Source organism: Artibeus jamaicensis, unplaced genomic scaffold, assembly GCF_021234435.1.
Source record: "Artibeus jamaicensis isolate MK-2021 breed Jamaican fruit bat unplaced genomic scaffold, CSHL_Jam_final contig_585, whole genome shotgun sequence".
Lineage (NCBI taxonomy): Eukaryota > Metazoa > Chordata > Mammalia > Chiroptera > Phyllostomidae > Artibeus > Artibeus jamaicensis.
This window is the reverse complement of record NW_026521894.1, coordinates 3,811,972-3,829,710: the sequence shown is the minus strand read 5'-3', so window position 1 is coordinate 3,829,710 and position 17,739 is coordinate 3,811,972. Positions and strand designations below refer to the sequence as shown.

At 39.3% G+C, this 17,739-nt stretch overlaps 1 protein-coding gene across 3 annotated transcripts in view; it reads left to right on the top strand.

The window, feature by feature from the left end:
- The window catches only part of BCO2 (beta-carotene oxygenase 2), a 41,258-nt gene extending 24,002 nt beyond the window's left edge, over nt 1-17,256 (top strand). For 2 of the 3 annotated variants that reach the window (XM_037154998.2, XM_053670433.1), the window contains 7 exons: nt 1,470-1,598; nt 2,612-2,772; nt 3,959-4,126; nt 13,695-13,832; nt 14,427-14,609; nt 15,137-15,247; nt 17,048-17,256. In XM_037154998.2, coding sequence (XP_037010893.2) covers nt 1,470-1,598; nt 2,612-2,772; nt 3,959-4,126; nt 13,695-13,832; nt 14,427-14,609; nt 15,137-15,247; nt 17,048-17,161 — 1,004 coding nt within the window. In that variant the 3' untranslated portion in view covers nt 17,162-17,256. The remainder of the gene's footprint in view (nt 1-1,469; nt 1,599-2,611; nt 2,773-3,958; nt 4,127-13,694; nt 13,833-14,426; nt 14,610-15,136; nt 15,248-17,047) is intronic. The other variant, XM_037154997.2, reaches the window with a different exon arrangement.
- Nucleotides 17,257-17,739: the final 483 nt, after the last annotated feature.

The window sequence follows — 17,739 nt, the reverse complement described above, 5'->3', positions numbered from 1 at the left end:
CTTTGGAATGATCCTTCACAACTCTGTCTCTCACATCCACATCCAGTTGGTCAAAAAGTAATTACAGCAGTGCCTTCAAAATATATCCAAAATCCAACCTCACTTAGTTGAGACTCTGCATTTGTTCTTCTCTCCTCTTTGAAGACATTTCTCCCAGATATCCTCAGGTCTCTCTTCCTCACCCACTTCAGATCTTTACTCATATGTCATCTTCTTAGTAAAGCTTTCCAAGACCACCATAGTTAAAATTGTAAATAATAACACCTATCTTTCTACACTTACTACAGATCCCCATTCCCCGGTTTATTTTCCATTCTTACCATCATCTGATGTATTATATTTTTACTTATTATATGATTTATTAGAATTTGAGCTTTATAAAAGAAGAGCCTTTTAAAGGTTTTATACAGTTTTATGCAAGTGTCTAGAATATGGTACTTATGACACTTAGAAAAGTGCCTGGATATAGTTAGCACTCAATAAATAGTTGTTGAATAACTGAATAGAGAACTGTATGGGTTATTGGGTTCCAGAAGAAGCTCTGTGATTGCAAAAAACCTGTAAGTTACCCTAGTTCTTTAGAACCTACATTGGTAATTGTAATACTAGGAAGATAATTTAATATGATCTCAATATTTGCTCACTCATTGAATGATTTAACAAACATGTTGTTAGTAAATCCATCAATAGCCGTTTATGGTGTACTTACTAAATGCTAGTCCTTGTTTGGTACTGAAGATGCAAAGATGAAGCAGAAAAATCTGCTCTTAAAAACCTCTGCTTGTTTTTCTGCTTTTCCCAGTAGAAGCAGATAAACAAATAGATAATTTTAGGACAATGAGATAAGTGCTATGACTGTCTGAGAGATAATCAGGGCATAAAGAAGGGGCAGCAACAAATGACTGTGGGGTGGGGAGGACTCAAGGAAGCTACTTGAGGAGTGGGTGGATACCTGGGTGGATTCTTGAAGAAGTAGTAATAATGAGATGTATGATTGCATGAATGATTGCTGATGAGACAGGGTGAAATGGGACCTAAAGCCACCCCTGGGATCCAGAGGACCAGAGGGAAGGTTTGGACAGGGATGCAGATGAAGATTGTAGTTGTTGGGATTGGGGGGTGGGAAGAGGGACAAATAGAATTTGAGGGTATTCCTGGATACTACCTTATCTTCTCCTATGGAGTAGAGATTGAATTCATCTTTAGGGAGGGAGAGGATAACCATTTGAGAGCATTAAGATATAATGAACTGTTTTTGTGTGTTGTTTCAAAACCTTAGCTAATGACTTTCATAAACTTTATATATTTTTAGTATCTAAGTCAGTTTGAAATAACCTTTCATGAAATATGGGTGCCAGGCATATTGCATAAGTTTCTTAACTGCTTTTGCCTAGTCCGTAAATGCAAGGGTTATCTTTTATTCTTAAAATGTATCTAAAGCACTTAGGACCAAATTTTCCATTTTCCAGGTTCTTGCTATAATATTATTCGGGTTCCTCCACAGAAGGTGGACCTTGGGGATACACTCCAAGGAGCCCAGGTGATATGTTCTATTGCTTCTACAGAGAGTTTGAAACCTTCTTACTACCATAGCTTTGGTGAGTCCATAGCTGAAGCAAATTGCAGTGGGGTTGGCTTTAATGTCACTAAAGCAGAGGGACTAGCTTTGGCAAGTAGTACTATGTTAATACAGTTTATTAGAGTATGGCAACAATGAAACCAAGGCTGCATTTTAATGTCAATTATGTTTATTCTACTTAGTAATATACTTGTCACCCTAGTTGAATGACTGCTTAAGCATAAGCAATTACTAAAAAATTAATTGACAACCACAAGAGTGGCAATCAGGGCAATGTAAACTATGGACTTTGAGTGGTTATGATGTGTCAATGTAGGTTCATCGGTTATAAGAAATGTACCATTCTGGTGGGGGATGTTGATAATGCAGAGGCTATGCATGTATAAGGACAGAGGGTGTATGGCAAAACTCTGTACTTTACCCTCAACTGTACTGTGTGAACCTGAAACAACTCTAATTAGGTTAAGTCTTAATGTAAAAAAATTTGACCATAAAAAATTAATTGATAGGATTTGAAATTTGGGGTAACTTTAGAGACCACAAATAATCATATATGAAAAGATCTTAACCATATTTTGGGGAGAAATTCAGATTATACATGGATTGCTTCAGATTTTTCTCAGAATATTTATCTTTTGCATTCCAAACCTTTATAGCCAATCTGCTCCTGGATCCTTACCTCCAGTATAAATAGCAAAAGGATTAAAGAATAAGGGTTTAGATTCTAAATCACACTTTAATATTATGCTTCTTTACTTTCTTCCTAAACCAAAACAATGTTAAATGAAAGAAAAAAAGGTAAAAAGCAATTGAGGGTGCTGAACCCAAAGTGTGCCAAGCAGCTCCCATTTGCACTCCGGAACAGGAAACCTGTACAGCGAGGCTGGGCAGCAGTGAAGCACTGTTTCTGGCATATGCTTTGTTTAGATGGGCAGGAATGTGTGCAAGCATTCAGACAAGTCCCTGTAAGGTCACATTCCAGACCACTCTAGTTTACCAAATGACATTCTAATGTTGGCCGTAACCTTTTAGGAATGACAAAGAACTATATAATCTTCATTGAACAACCTATAAAGATGAACCTGAGGAAACTCATCACTTCTAAAATTCGGGGGAAGGCCTTTTCTGATGGAATAAGCTGGGAACCCCAGTACAATACACGGTTCCATGTGGTGGATAAGCATACTGGACAGGTGCGGTATTAAGTGTATTTATTGTGAAGGTGATTGGAAATAAAGGCAAATTTTCATTTGTTTGATTTTTATCATCTCTAGGCGTTACTTGCATGACTCTTAATCAAGGATATTACTTTCTTCCATAGGTAGGGATAGCTACTTATTAATTAATACAGTGGATTTACCATATTAGAACATTGTAGGAAATGGTTTTATCCTTTTAATTATCTGATTCAATTAAAATGGCATCTAGAAACCCTCTTAACATGGGTTTTTCTATATAATAATATTTGCAAAAGAGGATTTTGTTCATGTGAAGGTCTTCTCTAACTTTTGCAATGATGCCTTTTTAAAAAAACGTTCTATATATTTATTACTAGAGAGAGGAAGGGAAAGAGAGAGGGAAAGAAACATCAATGTGCCAGAGAAACATCAATCAGCTGTCCCTCTCAGGCCCCCAGCAAGGGGCCTTAGCCTACAACCTAAGCATGTGTCCTGACTAGGGATTGAACTGGTGACCTGTTGGTTTGCAGTATGATGGCCATCCTTTTGAGCCACACCAGTTATGGCAGCAACATACTTTAATTAGTTGCTTCTACAACTTCTTGATATATAAATATGATAATCCTACTAAAGTCCAAAGCACATTGGCTAAATATCTTTCCATACCCCTGATTAATAGCAGTATGATATATGTTTATTTTTCCTCTCTCTAAAGAGATAGTATCCTACATTACTGTACTCTTATTTTATTATAAAAATTCTACTTTAATAATGAGTGCATTTTTCAAAGAATTAATCGCTTAAATTTATCATAAGTTATTTAATAGCAGTGTTTTCTATTTAACCATGTAAAATATAGGAATCATCTATCTTTTAAAACATTGGGACATATTTCATGAGGACTTTTAAGTTCTAACAGATGATTGGTTTATATTAAACCACCCCAGTTTGTTGAGTGATACAAGGTAAGGTGACTTAAGCAAGCAATGCTTAAATCAAAGCATCTTTGCTTCTGCATTTCAAGTACCATTTTGTGCACCGACCTGGCCTGTCATGTAATGGGGATGCGGGGGTGGTGGTGGTGGTGCTGGTGGTGTGTGTGTGTGTCTTAATTTGGACTTGTTGCATCTGTTCCATAAAGGAAAAAAATGAAAATAAAATAAAATGTCTTTTTTTTTCGTTGTTTTATTTTTCCCTGCAGCTTCTTCCAGGAATGTACTACAGTAAACCTTTTGTTACTTTTCATCAAATCAATGCTTTTGAGGACCAGGGCTGCGTTGTCATTGATTTGTGCTGTCAAGATAATGGAAGAAACCTAGATGTTTACCAACTGCAGAATCTTAGGAAAGCTGGGAAGGAGCTTGATCAGGCAGGTATCTCTGATTTGTGAGGTGTTGGCAAAATAATTTTTAACTAGCCAAGGCCTGGTTTTGGCTTTGGAATTAGTTGTTTCTCTTGCCTCTTTGGAAAATAAGGAGGGAGAATGGTTTTAAAGACAGCTTTGTAACTTATTTACTTAATACTTAAAAATAATATGAAGTACTTACCTACTACCTAATAAAAGCACTTGTTTTGAAGCACTTGCAATTAGCTGCTTATGATACTTGAGCACTAATTTTTGTAAATTAAATTTACTGGAAGGGATAGCAAAATGGGCTGTACTCTTAATTCTCTAAAGTGTATTAGTTCCTCTAGCTGAAGGATTTCACTTTTTTCTGATAATGAATCCAAGGTAAAATTTTTCCTGAAGTTATACAATATAAATTGTTTTTAGCTATAGTTTTATTTTTATTTTTTTTTTATTAAATAAATTATTTATTTTTTTTGAATTGTTTATGCTGTTACAGTTGTTCTATTCCCCCCTTCATTCCCCTCCACCCTGCCCCCCAACCCCCCCATTACCCCCCCTTTAGCTTATGTCCATGTGTCTCAAGTCCTTTAGGTTCTGTATTTCCCATACTATTCTTGCCCCCCCCATCTATTTTCTATCTACTGTCTATGTTACTTATTTTCTGTACCTTCTCCCCCCTTCTCCTCCTCCTACACCCCTGTTGCTAACCCTCCTTGAGATCTTCATTTCTATGTTTCCACTCCTGATCTAGCTGTCCTTTTAGTTTGCTTTCGTTTTAGGTGTGGTTGTTAATAACTGTGAGCTTGTTGTCCTTTCACTGTTCATGTTTCTTTAACTTCTTTTTCTTAGATAAGTCCCTTTAACATTTCATATAATAAGGGCTTGGTGATGATGAACTCCTTGAATTTGGTCTTATCTGAGAAGCACCTTATCTGTCCTTCTGTTCTAAATGAAAGTTTTGCTGGGTAGAGCAATCTTGGTTGTAGGTCTTTAGTTTTCATGACTTGGAATATTTCTTTCCAGCCCCTTCTTGCCTGTAAGGTCTCTTTTGAGAAATCTGCTGACAGCCTGATGGGGACTCCTTTGTAGGTGATTGTCCCCTTAGCTCTTGCTGCTTCCAGGATTCTCTCCTTCGTTTTAATTTTGGCTAATGTAATTATTATATGCCTTGGTGTGTTTCTTCTTGAATCCAACTTTTTTGGTACTCTCTGGGCTTCTTGGATTTCTTGGAAGTCTGTTTCCTTTGCCAGATTGGGGAAATTTTCTTTTATTATTTGTTCAAATAGTTTTTCCACTGGTGGTTGTGTCCTTCCCCCTTCTGGTACCCCTATAATTCGGATTTTGGAGCGTTTATAGATGTCCTGGAAGTTCCTAAGCTTCTCCTCATTTTTCTGAATTCTTATTTCTTCATTCCTTTCTGATTGATCATTTTTTTCTTCCTTCTGGTTCACTCCATTGAGTTGAGTCCCAGTTTTTTTTTCATCTCTGGGTTTCCTGTGGAATTCCATTCATTTCCCTTAATTTAGCCTTCATATGTTTCTCTAATTTGTGGCTATAGTCCACCAAATCTGTGAGGAAGCTGACGACCAGTGTTTTAAACTGTGCGTCTGAGATTTGCTATTTCTTCGTCACTTAGATTTATCTCCGGGACTTTGAGGTCCCCCTGCGACATTTTTGGTCTGTTCTGGCCCTTTAAGTGAGAGAAGCGGCGCCTTGGAGTCCCAGGTCGCTGGGTTGTGACGCTGTATGTGGGGGCGTGGTCAGAGCGGGGAAAATGGCGCCGCCGCTGCTGCCGCCGCTGCCGCAGCCGGTCCCACCGCTCACTCCCTCACCCGCGCGTATCCGGGCACCCACAGTCAACTCGCTACCACCGCCTCCCCGCTGACTCCTCCGTAGTCGCTCAACCGGTGGGCTGCTCACTAGGTCCAATCCTGGGTTTGGAACCCGCGCGAATGTCACGCGTCTGGATTCCGCGCCCGCGCCCGGGTCGATCGAGTTCTCCTTTGTAACTCCTCACCCGCCGCCGGTTTCGCCCCTTACCGGTCGGGCCGAAGAATTTGTTGTTTGCGGACTTCCAAAAAGTTCAGTTTTCCATGTTCTGGTTGTGTTTTCTGATGCTAATATTTAGTTGTCCTTAAACTTGGTTGTGAGAGGAGGCAAGGCACATCCACCTTAAACCTCCATCTTGGCGGAAGTCCAGCTATAGTTTTATTTTAAAATCTTTTGAAAACATTGCTTTTAAAGTTTACTTACACTTACTAACTTATCTATGTTTTATAGCCATATGACAGGTCTCGATATCTGCAGTATGAGCCCATTAGCTCTTGTAGTTTTTTAAGAGTGCCTAAGTTTTTCTTGGCCTTTTCATTCCCATAAATTGAGTATATCAATCTTTTCCTTTATGAGTAGAGCGCTCTATATCCTGTTTCAGACATCTTCCTATGCTAAAGTCATGAAAATATTCTTTTACATTATCTTCTAGAGGAAGCTTTAATTCTGAAAAATTAAGTATCCATATATTTATTATTGTTTCTGGACTGTATTCTGTTTCACTGGTATGCTTGGACTAGTACCATATTGTTCTAATTACTATCACTATATAAAAACTCTTGATGTTTAGTAGATCTAGTCCTCCTATTTCTTTTTCTGTAGTGAGTATCATGGTCATTCCTGGTCCTTTACAGTTTTGTTTAAATTTTGGAGTCAGCTTGTCAGTACACACACACATTCACACACACCCCAAAACAAAAATAATCTGTCAGATTTTAACGCCATTTGTTGGTTTTCATTTTCTTGCCTTATTTTAGTGAACTTCAAGTACATTGTTGAGTGTAAGTGACATCCTCATCTGGTTCTCAGTTTGACAAGAAAATCTTTCAACATTTTACTGTTAAGTATGTTGTTTGCCGTAGAGTAAAAAACTAATACACCTTGTGTTCTAGAGAAGTTTTATGTTTAAAGGAAAATAAAGCACAAAATACAGAGAGTTCTCATATAATCCCTTCTCCTTTACCTCCCCAGTTTCCCTTATTAATGCCTTGCCTTGGTGTGGTGTGCTTATTACAACTAGTGAACCAATATTGATACTTTATTACTAAAGTCCATAATGTACATTAGAGTTCACTCTGTGTGTTGTATGTTCTACAGGTTTTGACAAATGCATAATGTCTTGTATCTACCTTAATAGTATAATTTCAGTACCCTAAAAATACTGCATTCCACCTGTTTTTACCTACTTCCCTGAATCCTTGGCAACTACTAATCTTTTTACTGTTGCTATAGTTTTTTCCTCTTCCAGAGTGTCATAAAGTTGGAATCATAGAGTATGTAGCCTTTTCAGACTGGCTTCTTTCACCTAGCAACGTGCACTTAAGCTTTCTCCATGCCTTTCAGTGGCTTCATAGCTCATTTCTTCTCATTGCTTGATAATATTCTAGTGAATGGATGTACCACACTTTGTTTATACCTTTACCTAGTTGAAGGTACCTTGGTTGATTTCAGTTTTTGGCCATTATAAATAAAATTGCTGTAAACATTTGTGTGCAGGGTTCAGCTGTGTTTTGCTGGTAAACCTAGCCACAAAGTTCTTAAATTGGTTGCATTTTTTCAGTTCCAAAATTTTGATTTGGTTTTCTTTTATAATTTCTAGTTCTCTGCTACAATTCTAAATTTAAAAGAATTTCCTTCAACATAGTCAGAATTGTTACTGTCTTATAACTGTATTATCTGAATCCCCTGTGGCTTTGTTTCTGTCATCTGTTGTTTACCTTTTTAAAATTATATATTTTATTGATTATGCTATTAAAGTTGTCCCATTTTTCCTCTCCTTTATTCCCCATCATTCTGCATCTCCTTTCCCACCAGCATTCCTCACCCCTTGTTCATGTCCATGAGTCATACATATAATTTCTTTGGCTTCTCTATTTTCTATACTATTCTCAACTCTCCCCTGTCTATTTTTTACCTACGATTTATGCTTCTTATTCCCTGTACCTTTTCCCCCATTCTCCCTCCTCTCTCTCTCCACTGATAACCCTCCATGTGATCTCTATTTCTGTGAATCTGTTCCTGTTCTAGTTGTTTACTTACTTTGTTTGTTTATATTTAGTGACAGTTGTGAGTTTATTGTCATTCTACTGTTCATATTTTTGATCATCTCCTATTTCTTGGAGTCCCTTTAACATTTCATATAATAAGGGCTGGGTGATGATGAACTCCTTTAACTTTACCTTATCTGGGAAGCACTTTATCTAACATTCCATTCTAAATGATAGCTTTGCTGGACTGAGTAATCTTGGATGTAGGTCCTTGCCTTTCATGACTTTGAATACTTCTTCCAGCCTCTTCTTGCCTGTGAGGTTTCTTTTGAGATACCAGCTGATAGTCTTAGGGGCATTCCTTTGTAGGTTACTCTCTCCTTCACCCCTAGCTGCTTTTAAGATTCTCTCCTTATCTTCAATCTTGGGTGATTTAGTGATGATGTGTCTTGGTGTATTTCTTCTTAGATCCAACTTCTTTGGGATTCTCTGAGCTTCCTGGACTTCCTGAAAGTCTATTTTCTTTGCCAGATTGGGGAAGTTTTCCTTCATTTGTTCAAATTAGTTTTCATTTTCTTGCTCTTGTTCTTGTCCTTCTAGCACCCTTATGATTTGGATGTTGGAATGTTTAAAGTCATCCTGGAGATTCTTAAGCCTCTCCTCATTTTTTTAAATTCTCGTTTCTTCATTCTGTTCTGGTTGGATGTTGATTTCTTTCTTCTGTTCCAAATTGTTTATTTGAGTCCTGGTTTCCTTCCTGTAACTGTTGGTTCCCTATATTTCCTTTATTTTACTTTGTATAGCCTTCATTTTGGGAAGGAGCTCAGTCAATTCTGTGCACATTTTAATTACCAGTGTTTTGAACTCTGCATCAGATAGGTTGTCTATCTCTTCATTTCTTAATTCTTTTTCTGGGGTGTTGGTCTGTTCTTTCATTTGCACCATATTCCTTTGTCTTAGTGTACCTGTTATGTTGTAAGGAATGGAGCCTTAAGTATTCATCAGGGTGGCACAATGCTATGTTTTGGCACTGTCTGTGGGGGAGGGGTCAGAGAGGGGACAATGCCTCTTGCTAGTTTGCTCAGCTCTCACTCAGCTTTCAGTCATTTCTCTCACTTCCCACAAGTGGATTGTGCCTTCTCAGGTGCTGATTCCCCGGTGGGTGGGCTTGTGTACATTCTAGGATCCTGTGGGCCTCTACAACAGACTATCCTATGAGACTGGGAGATTTTCCCTTTGCTGCAACCCCCACAGGTTTTTACAGCCAGAGATTTTGAGGCTTTATTTTCCTGGGCTGGAACCCTGGGTTGTGTGGTTTGCCTCACTCCTGAGTTGTTCCTCCTGGCTTATCTGCACATGAATGTGGGATATCCTGCCACCACCTTGTCTGCCCTGGTCTGCCAGCTACTGCTTTGTCCCATGTCCTTGCCACTCCAGCTGCCTATTTCCACCCCTCTTACCAGTTTGGATGAATGTTTCTTCTTTAACTCCTTGATTGTCAAACTTCCAAAAAGTCTGATTTTCTGGCAGTTCTGGTGATTTTTTGTTTTTAAATTAGTTGTTTTTCTTTTGGTTGTGCGAGGAAGTGAAGTGTATCTTCCTATGACTGGGAGCTCTATTTTGTTTTTTAGATTCAATTGAAAACCCTTTAATATTTCATGTAATAATGGTTTGGTGATAATTATCTCCTTAGTTTTTTATTGTATGAGAAGCTTTTCGTCTACGTTTGATTCTAAATGATAGCTTTGCTGGGTAGAGTAATCCTGGTTATAGGTCCTTGCTTTTCATCACTTTGAATATTTCTTGCCAATCCCTTCTAGTTTGCAAAGTTTCTTTTGAGAAATCATTTGACAGACTTATGGGAACTCTCCTATAGGTGACTAACTGCTTTTCTCTCGCTGCTTTTAAGATTCTCTTTGTCTTTAACCTTTGACATATTAATTATGATGTGTCTTGTGGGACTCTTTGGATTCACCTGGTTTGGGACTCTATGCACTTCCTGGACTTGTATGTCTATTTCCTTTACCAAATTACAGAAGTTTTCTGTCCTTTTTTTCAAATAGGTTTCCAATTTCTTCCTCTTTCCTTTCTCCTTCTGGCATCCTCATGATTGCATGTTAGTATGCTTGAAGTTATCCCAGAGGCTCCTTACGCAATCCTCATTTTGGGGGGTTGGGGGATTCTTTTTTCTTCTAGGTGTTCTGATTGAGTGTTTTTTTGCCTCTTTGTATTCTAAATTGCTGATTTGATTCTCAGCTTTATACACTCTACTCTAGATTCCCTGTACATTGTCCTTCTTAAAAAATTTTTTTATTCATTTTTTTAGACAGAGGGGGAAGAAGGGAGAAAAAGAGGGAGAGAAACATCAATGTGTTGTTGCCTCTTACATGCCCCCTACTGGGGACTCAGCCAGCAACCCAGGCATGTGCCCTGATTGGGAATTGGACTAGTGACCCTTTGTTTCATAGGCCAGTGCTCAATCCACTGAACCACATCAGCCAGGACTATTGTTCTTTATTTTAGGCAGTGTATCTTTTGTTTCTGACTGGATCTTTTTTATACTCTTGAGGTTCTCACTAAATGCATTGAGTACCCTTATAACCTGTGTTTTAAATTCTGCATCTGATAGATTGCTTGTCTCTATTTTGTTTAGTTTTTTTCTTGAGTATTTTCTGTTTCATTTGGGCCATGTTTCTTTGTCTCCTTGTGTTGGCAGCCTTCCTGTGTTTGTTTGTTTTTATGTATTATGTAGAGCAGCTACATCGCTCAGGCTTGGTAGAGTGGTCTAATATAATAGGTGTCCTGTAGGGTCTAGTTGCATGGCCTCCCTAGCTGGGTACTCAAGATGCACCCAGCATATAGGCTGTGTACACCTTCCTGTTGTAGTTAAGACTTGATTGCTGTTGGCATGACCAAGGTCAGCCACTGTCTGTGTTCTGTCTGGGGTCACCTGGCATAAACTACAAAATGATCTGCAGATGGTTGCTACTTGTGCTGGGCTTGGAGGTGCCTAGGTGAGGCCAAGCTGTGAACCAAGGCCAGCTGCTGCTGGTGGCAGGCCTGGGCCAACTTAGTGAGAGGCATGGGGCTCACTGAAGCCAGATGCTGCTTATTTGAGAGAACTTAGGAAAATCTGAAGCATGGGCCAAAGCAAGCCATTTGCATGGAAAAGCCACTGGAAACAGCTTGGGTGAGCCTGAAAGTTGGGCAGGGCAGAGTCTCAGGAAATCACTAGGGTGGAACAAACAGTGTGAGCCAGGCTGATGGAGTCTCAGGTACGGTACTTGCTTAGTGGCTCAGTGGCTTTTTGGGGAAGGGTTCAGAAAATGTACAGTGTCCTCTGTCAGCACTTCTCTCTGGGAGAAAGCTGCTCCCCAGCTCTCACCCTGATGCCGGGCAACCAATTTCCTCTGTGTATGTTTCTGCTGCCTTTTAATCTGCTGCTCCCATGCTAGAGCTCAGAGGGGATGAGTCTGAATAATTCTGTTCATGGGGCCTTTAAGAAAAACTGCCTGGGACTCCAGAAGTTTCTGTCTTGCATAACCTCAATTTCGGCCTGTTTTTACAGCCAAAGTTATGAAGACTTATCTTCCTGGCACGGGAAGCGTAGGTTGTGGGGCTTGGTGTGGGGCTGAGACCCCTCACTCCTGAGATATCCCTCCTGATTTTTATCTGCCACATGTGGGTGCGGGATCAGCTCATTAGGCATCACCACCCCTCCTACCAGTCTTGATGTGGTTTCTTCTTTAATTCCATAGTTGTAGGACTTTCTTTCATTCAGCTCAATTTCTGATGGCTCTGAATGCTGGCTATTCTATAGAGTAGTTGTAATTTTGATGTGGTTGTGTGAGGAGGCAATCTGTGTTTACCTATGCCACCATCTTGATTGGAAGTCCCCTTTGCCCATTTTTAAATAATTTGTTTTTCTGTGTTTTACAATGCATATGAAACTGCCATGATCTCAAAATTAAAAAGTTCGCGAAATCAAGAAATTTCTTGATTTTTCTCCAGCCATTTAGCTGCCTTTTTCTAAAAACAACTTATGTCCTTAGAGGAAAAGTTACCCCCAATACCTAGTTTATCTCCTCCCAAATTGCCATCCCATGTTTCTTCCCTGCCTTTCTGCTCACCAGTGCCTTCCACCAGCTGTTTTACACATTTTGTCTAGGTGTTCTAGCTGTTCTTAAAGGGACAGTTGATCCACATTACCTAATCTACCACTATTGGAAGTCTCTTTTTTCAGCTATGGTTTTGCAAAAGAAAAATATATTTAAATAAATTAAAAAATAATTTTTTCAAAGCTAACTCTTTATGCAGCTTAAAAATAGCACTAAATTTTTACTCAGTAAAAGCATTTCTGCATGAGATGGAGATAATATGAACTAGGTATATGGGGAGAAATGGCAGTTTGTTCTCCATCTTACAATATTTTTTTTAAATTAATTTTTAGAAAGAGAACAGAAGATACTGAGGGAGGGGGAGAGAGAAGAAACATCAATTTGTTGTTCCACTTATTTGTGCTTTCATTGGTTGCTTCTCGTATGTGCCCTCACTGGGGATTGAACCCATAACCTTGGCTCCATCTTACAATATTTTAAAAGAGAAATATGTACTTAAAGCATTCTTATTGTTGTAAAAATACACTGACTTTATTAGGGCCTCTTGCTTAAACATCATAGAGAGTAAACAACACAGCAGAGAGGCTGTGTTGGGGGTCCGTAAGACCACTTGTTGATAATTCACTGGGAAGATTCACAGGCATAAAAATGAGCAAAAGGAAAAGGTGCAGGGGGTGAAGTCTGAAGGAAACCAGAGTCCTTGGAAGCATGCGTCTGGTTGTCCAGGGTTTTTGCTGGGGATCTGCACATAGACATATAGCTCCTACATGGGTAACCTCAGTTACTGAAGTTCCAGACCCACACAGAAAAAGCAGAGGTTCATTATAAATGACATTGTTAGCATAAACTATTTGGATTGACTAGTACAGTGTGACTCAAGGCATCAGGCATGCAAAAATGCTCTTCCCAGAGAGAACAGTCCAAGGTGCCAGACAAGGGCCAGACATGAAAACAGGTCTTTCTTGAGAATGTGCAGGGTTTGAGCAACTTAGGCCCGCTAAGTTAACCCTTTTCCACACAGAGGTCTATCCTGACTAAACCAGAGGAAGGAAGCAGCCCTTGTCACTCTGCAGTCCCTCATCCTGTAGTGTGTTTCTTAATGGCACTTACCACTATCACACCTTGGGCTAATTTAATCATTTGCTTATTTGATAGTAATTAAATAACATTTATCATCATTCTTTCTCTACTAGACTGTAAGTTCCATGAGGCCAGAGACTTTGTTTTGTTCACTGCTATATTCCCAGTGTCTAAAACACTATCTATATTCGGTATTCAACAGGTATTGTTTGTATACATGAATGAATGAAAATAATCCTTTATGTAATTACTTAGGAATGCCAGTAGTGTTGCCTGGATCTAAATTACTGGGATATGCTGTTATTCTATGAATGACAATTTGCCACCTGTTTATTTCTGTTTCCTGAACAGGTGTACGATTCAGTAGCGAAATCTTTCCCTCGGAGGTTTGTTTTGCCCTTATATGTCAGTTTGGATGCCCCTGAGGGGGAGAACCTCAACCCACTGTCCTATTCTTCAGCCAGTGCTGTGAAGCAGGCTGATGGCAAGGTAAGCTAGGAACAAACATTGGACTAAGACTTTGAATTTTAGTGGTGTCTTTTTATTCATTGGCTGTTCTCCACAATGTTTGACTCACAATAAGTTTCATAACATTCGTCTGAGCAGGGTAAGGTCCTGGTACACTGCTTGCACAAGAACCACAAAATTCTGGCTGGGAGTGAGCACTGTGTTTACTGATCCCTTTTGTATTTTGAAATAGATAATGCAACACTCTAATGGTTGTAAAACGTTTAAACATTTGAGCTTGGCATTGACCATCCCCGTCATTTAGATAATGTGTGCTTATCACAGGCAGATCACTGTGCGGCTATCAATGTTTTGGCTGAGGTAAAATAAAAAGCCCACTTGTACCTCCTATCTGCTTAGTCACAAAACCTGATAGTCTTTTCTGCATTCATACACACAGTGGATAGAGGAACAATATTTAAAAATTACATAGGACCTCGGTTTCCAAGCCCTGTGTGAAACCCTTTCAGGGTATCAACCCCCACCCCACATCCCCCACCCTATGCACTGACCTGCATCGAAGAAAGTAAGTAAAAATTGAGCAATCATTACAAATCCTTCTGGGACCTTTTTTAGATTTGGTGCTCTTATGAAAATCTACATCCTGAAAACTTAGAAGAGGAAGGAGGTATTGAATTTCCCCAGATCAACTATGGTCAATTCAATGCCAAAAAGTATCATTTCTTCTACGGCTGTGGCTTTCGGCATTTGGTGGGGGATTCTCTGATCAAGGTTGACGTGGTGAACAAGACACTGATGGTAATGAAAATCTCTTTCCTTTTAAAGATCCGTTCTGCCTTTTGAATTAGTTTGTTTTGTTTAAGGTAGCTTTTGAGATTCTTTACTATTTAAGCAGCTTAGCCATTTACTTTTATTAAGTTTGAGAACCATGGAATTACATAGGTAGGGATGTTCCCCCTGGGGAATCTAAATGAACCACAAGACCAGAAAAATAATTCTTGGTGTTGTTTTGAGAGAAATCATGGGGTGAAGGATGCTAGCATACCTGTATTTCAGGTTGGTGGGAAACTGTAATTTCACAGACTGTATTTGATGATGATGGAATCTGCAGCTCCAAAAGCTCCCTCTGTCTCTACATTCAACTCAGTGAGCCTGATTTATTTTATTTTAATATTTATTTATTTATTTATTTATTTATTTATTTATACTGCTGGAATATTATATTGACAGCCAAAGTCATTTTGGGAAGGGGAGAAAAAAAAAGCTGTTAAAAGTTTCCAGATCATAACTAATTTTCTACCAAATACTTTTTGGGGGACTTACAGGTTTGGAGAGAAGAGGGCTTTTATCCTTCAGAACCTGTTTTTGTTCCAGTACCAGGGACCAGTGAAGAAGATGGTGGGGTTCTTCTTTCTGTGGTGATAACCCCCAACCAGGTAAATGTATTTCCCTGTCACTAGTCAGAAAGAAAAGTAACACCGAGCCTTGTGAGGGTTATATTTAGTGATGCCATTGTTTACTTTACTTCCCATCATGCCACCTTCTCTCTTTTCTTCCTCTCCTTACTATTTGTGTACCCTTTTAATCATAATCCATACTTTTTATTGTTTTAAATTTCTATTTATAGAGTTACAGTAATTTCAGTTTGCACAAAAATGCATTTACAAACAGCTTTCATACTTTTTATCTTATTTAGTCACCAAAACAACTTTGTGGGATACCATTTACACATGTGGAATTTGTAACTGAAGGAAGTTAAAGAAAGTTAGTTGTAATAGATCTCATAGTAGTAAAGCCAGTATTTTATTTCAGTCTTCTCTCTTCTGGTCTAATATTTATACCACCATCTGTGCTGCCAATTTCAACTGAGTGACCCAAAAGTCTAATGTGGAAAGCCCTGACCTGGTAGCTCAATAATATTTAACTTTTCATGTAGGGCAATCTTGTGGCAAATAGGTTCCCCGAGTACTAGTTTTTCTCAAGATGTTATTTATTAATTTATTTTTAGAGAGAGGGGAAGGGAAGGAGAAAGAGAGGGAGAGAAACATCCATTGGCCTCTTGCACAACACCCAACCAAGGACCTGGCCTGCAACCCAGGCATGTGCCCTGACCAGGAATCAAACATGCAACCTTTTGTCTTGTAGGACAATGCCCAGCCCACTGAGCCACATCAGTCAGGGCTGAGTACCAGTTTTGACCAATTATTAGTGGCTGCCTGGTGTGTAGAATTGGGTTTGGAAATGTCTCTGATCAATCTGTCAGGTCTGCCATGGGCTTAGGAGGGGTTAGTCCTCATCCAGTGGACTTACCACTCCTGTAATTATACTTAGGCAGATCTCAGTCTGCCTGGCAATGCTACCTTTGAACAGCTCTAAATCAACGCAAATTGGAGGCATTTCTTTCTCTTTTTTTTCACTTTTTTTATTGTTGTTCAAGTACAGTTGTCTCCATTCCCCTGCCTCCCCACAACCCCAGCCATCCCCACTTCCTACCCTTGATCCTACTGTCATTTGGTTTTGTCCATGTGTCCTTTATACATGTTCCTGAAAACCCCTCCCTTCTTTCCTCTCATCATCCCCTCCTTTATTTTCTTTTTTAAAAAATATCCTCATCTGAGGACATTTTTTTTTGTTGCTTTTAGAGGGAAGGAAGGAGAGAGAGAGGGTGAGAGAGGAGGAGATTGGGTGGGGGGAGACATCTATGCAATATCTGTGTGAGAAAGAAACATTGATTGGTTGCCTTCTTGTATGAGCTTGACCAGGGCAAGCACCCTAATTGGGGATCAAACTCGCAACCCAGGCATGTGCCCTGACCTAGAATTGAACCTACAATCTTTTGGCCGGTCCATGGGGAGATGCTCCAACCTACCAAGCCACACCAGCCAGGGCTGGAAGCATTTCTAATTTGGAAGAAAGAGTTTCTGTGTCTTGGGAAATTGAAAAGGGGCAGATAAATCCTTAAACTCAAAGAAATCCTATTAAGGTGATTGATATAAACAATGTAATTTTTTCACTCTAGATATAAACTTTACCCCTAATTTCCTTTCAGTTCAGTTCAGCCTTTCAGCAAATGTTTAATAAATGGAGAGGCAAGGCAGTATGCTGGGTGCCAGGGACAGACATGAAGATGAATAAGATATGGACTCTCCCTTAGGAATTTTAGAAACCAGGGGAGGAGAGATATATTTTTGATAGGAAAAAAGGATAACTTTCAGTATTGTTTTTTTCTTTTCTAGAATAAAAGCAATTTCCTCCTAGTCTTGGATGCCAAGAACTTTCACGAACTGGGCCGAGCAGAGGTGCCTGTGCAAATGCCTTACGGGTTTCATGGCACCTTCGTTCCCATGTGATGGAAGAAGCACAGGGTTTGGGAACTAGGTTTAAAATGAGTGTGCTCTGTACAAAATAGATACCAAAAAGACCACCTTACATTTCAAACCATAAATGTCTGGTTTTTAAATTTCTGTTAAAAAAAGAATATAGAAGATAATTATGGCTTTATATTTCTTAGGGCTTTTCCTTGAAGACATTAAGCAAGTGGTGATACAACCTCTTGAAGAGAATTTTAAATTTGTATTTATTGGATATATCTTCTTCTAGGTAACAAGAATACACAAAAGAAAAACTAGAACTGGGTCATTACCACCACAGATAGGTGGGTGACAGAGGTCCTCACACTTGGAAGAAGAAATACATATAATTGTAGATAGTAGAATATGAATGTAGATCTGAAAATCACCTGTTTTTTTTCTATCACAGCCTGGCTGTTGCCACTGGTCCTCAGGTCCTCATAGAGGACAGGAAGCCAGCTGTGTCATGCTTGATGGCTTCTTTTAAACTAGCTGTTTCTCCGCAGCTGTGGTTGAAGCACCCACCACCATCTCCCACCCTGCCCCCAACTCAGCCTTGGCAGAGTGTTGTTTTGAAG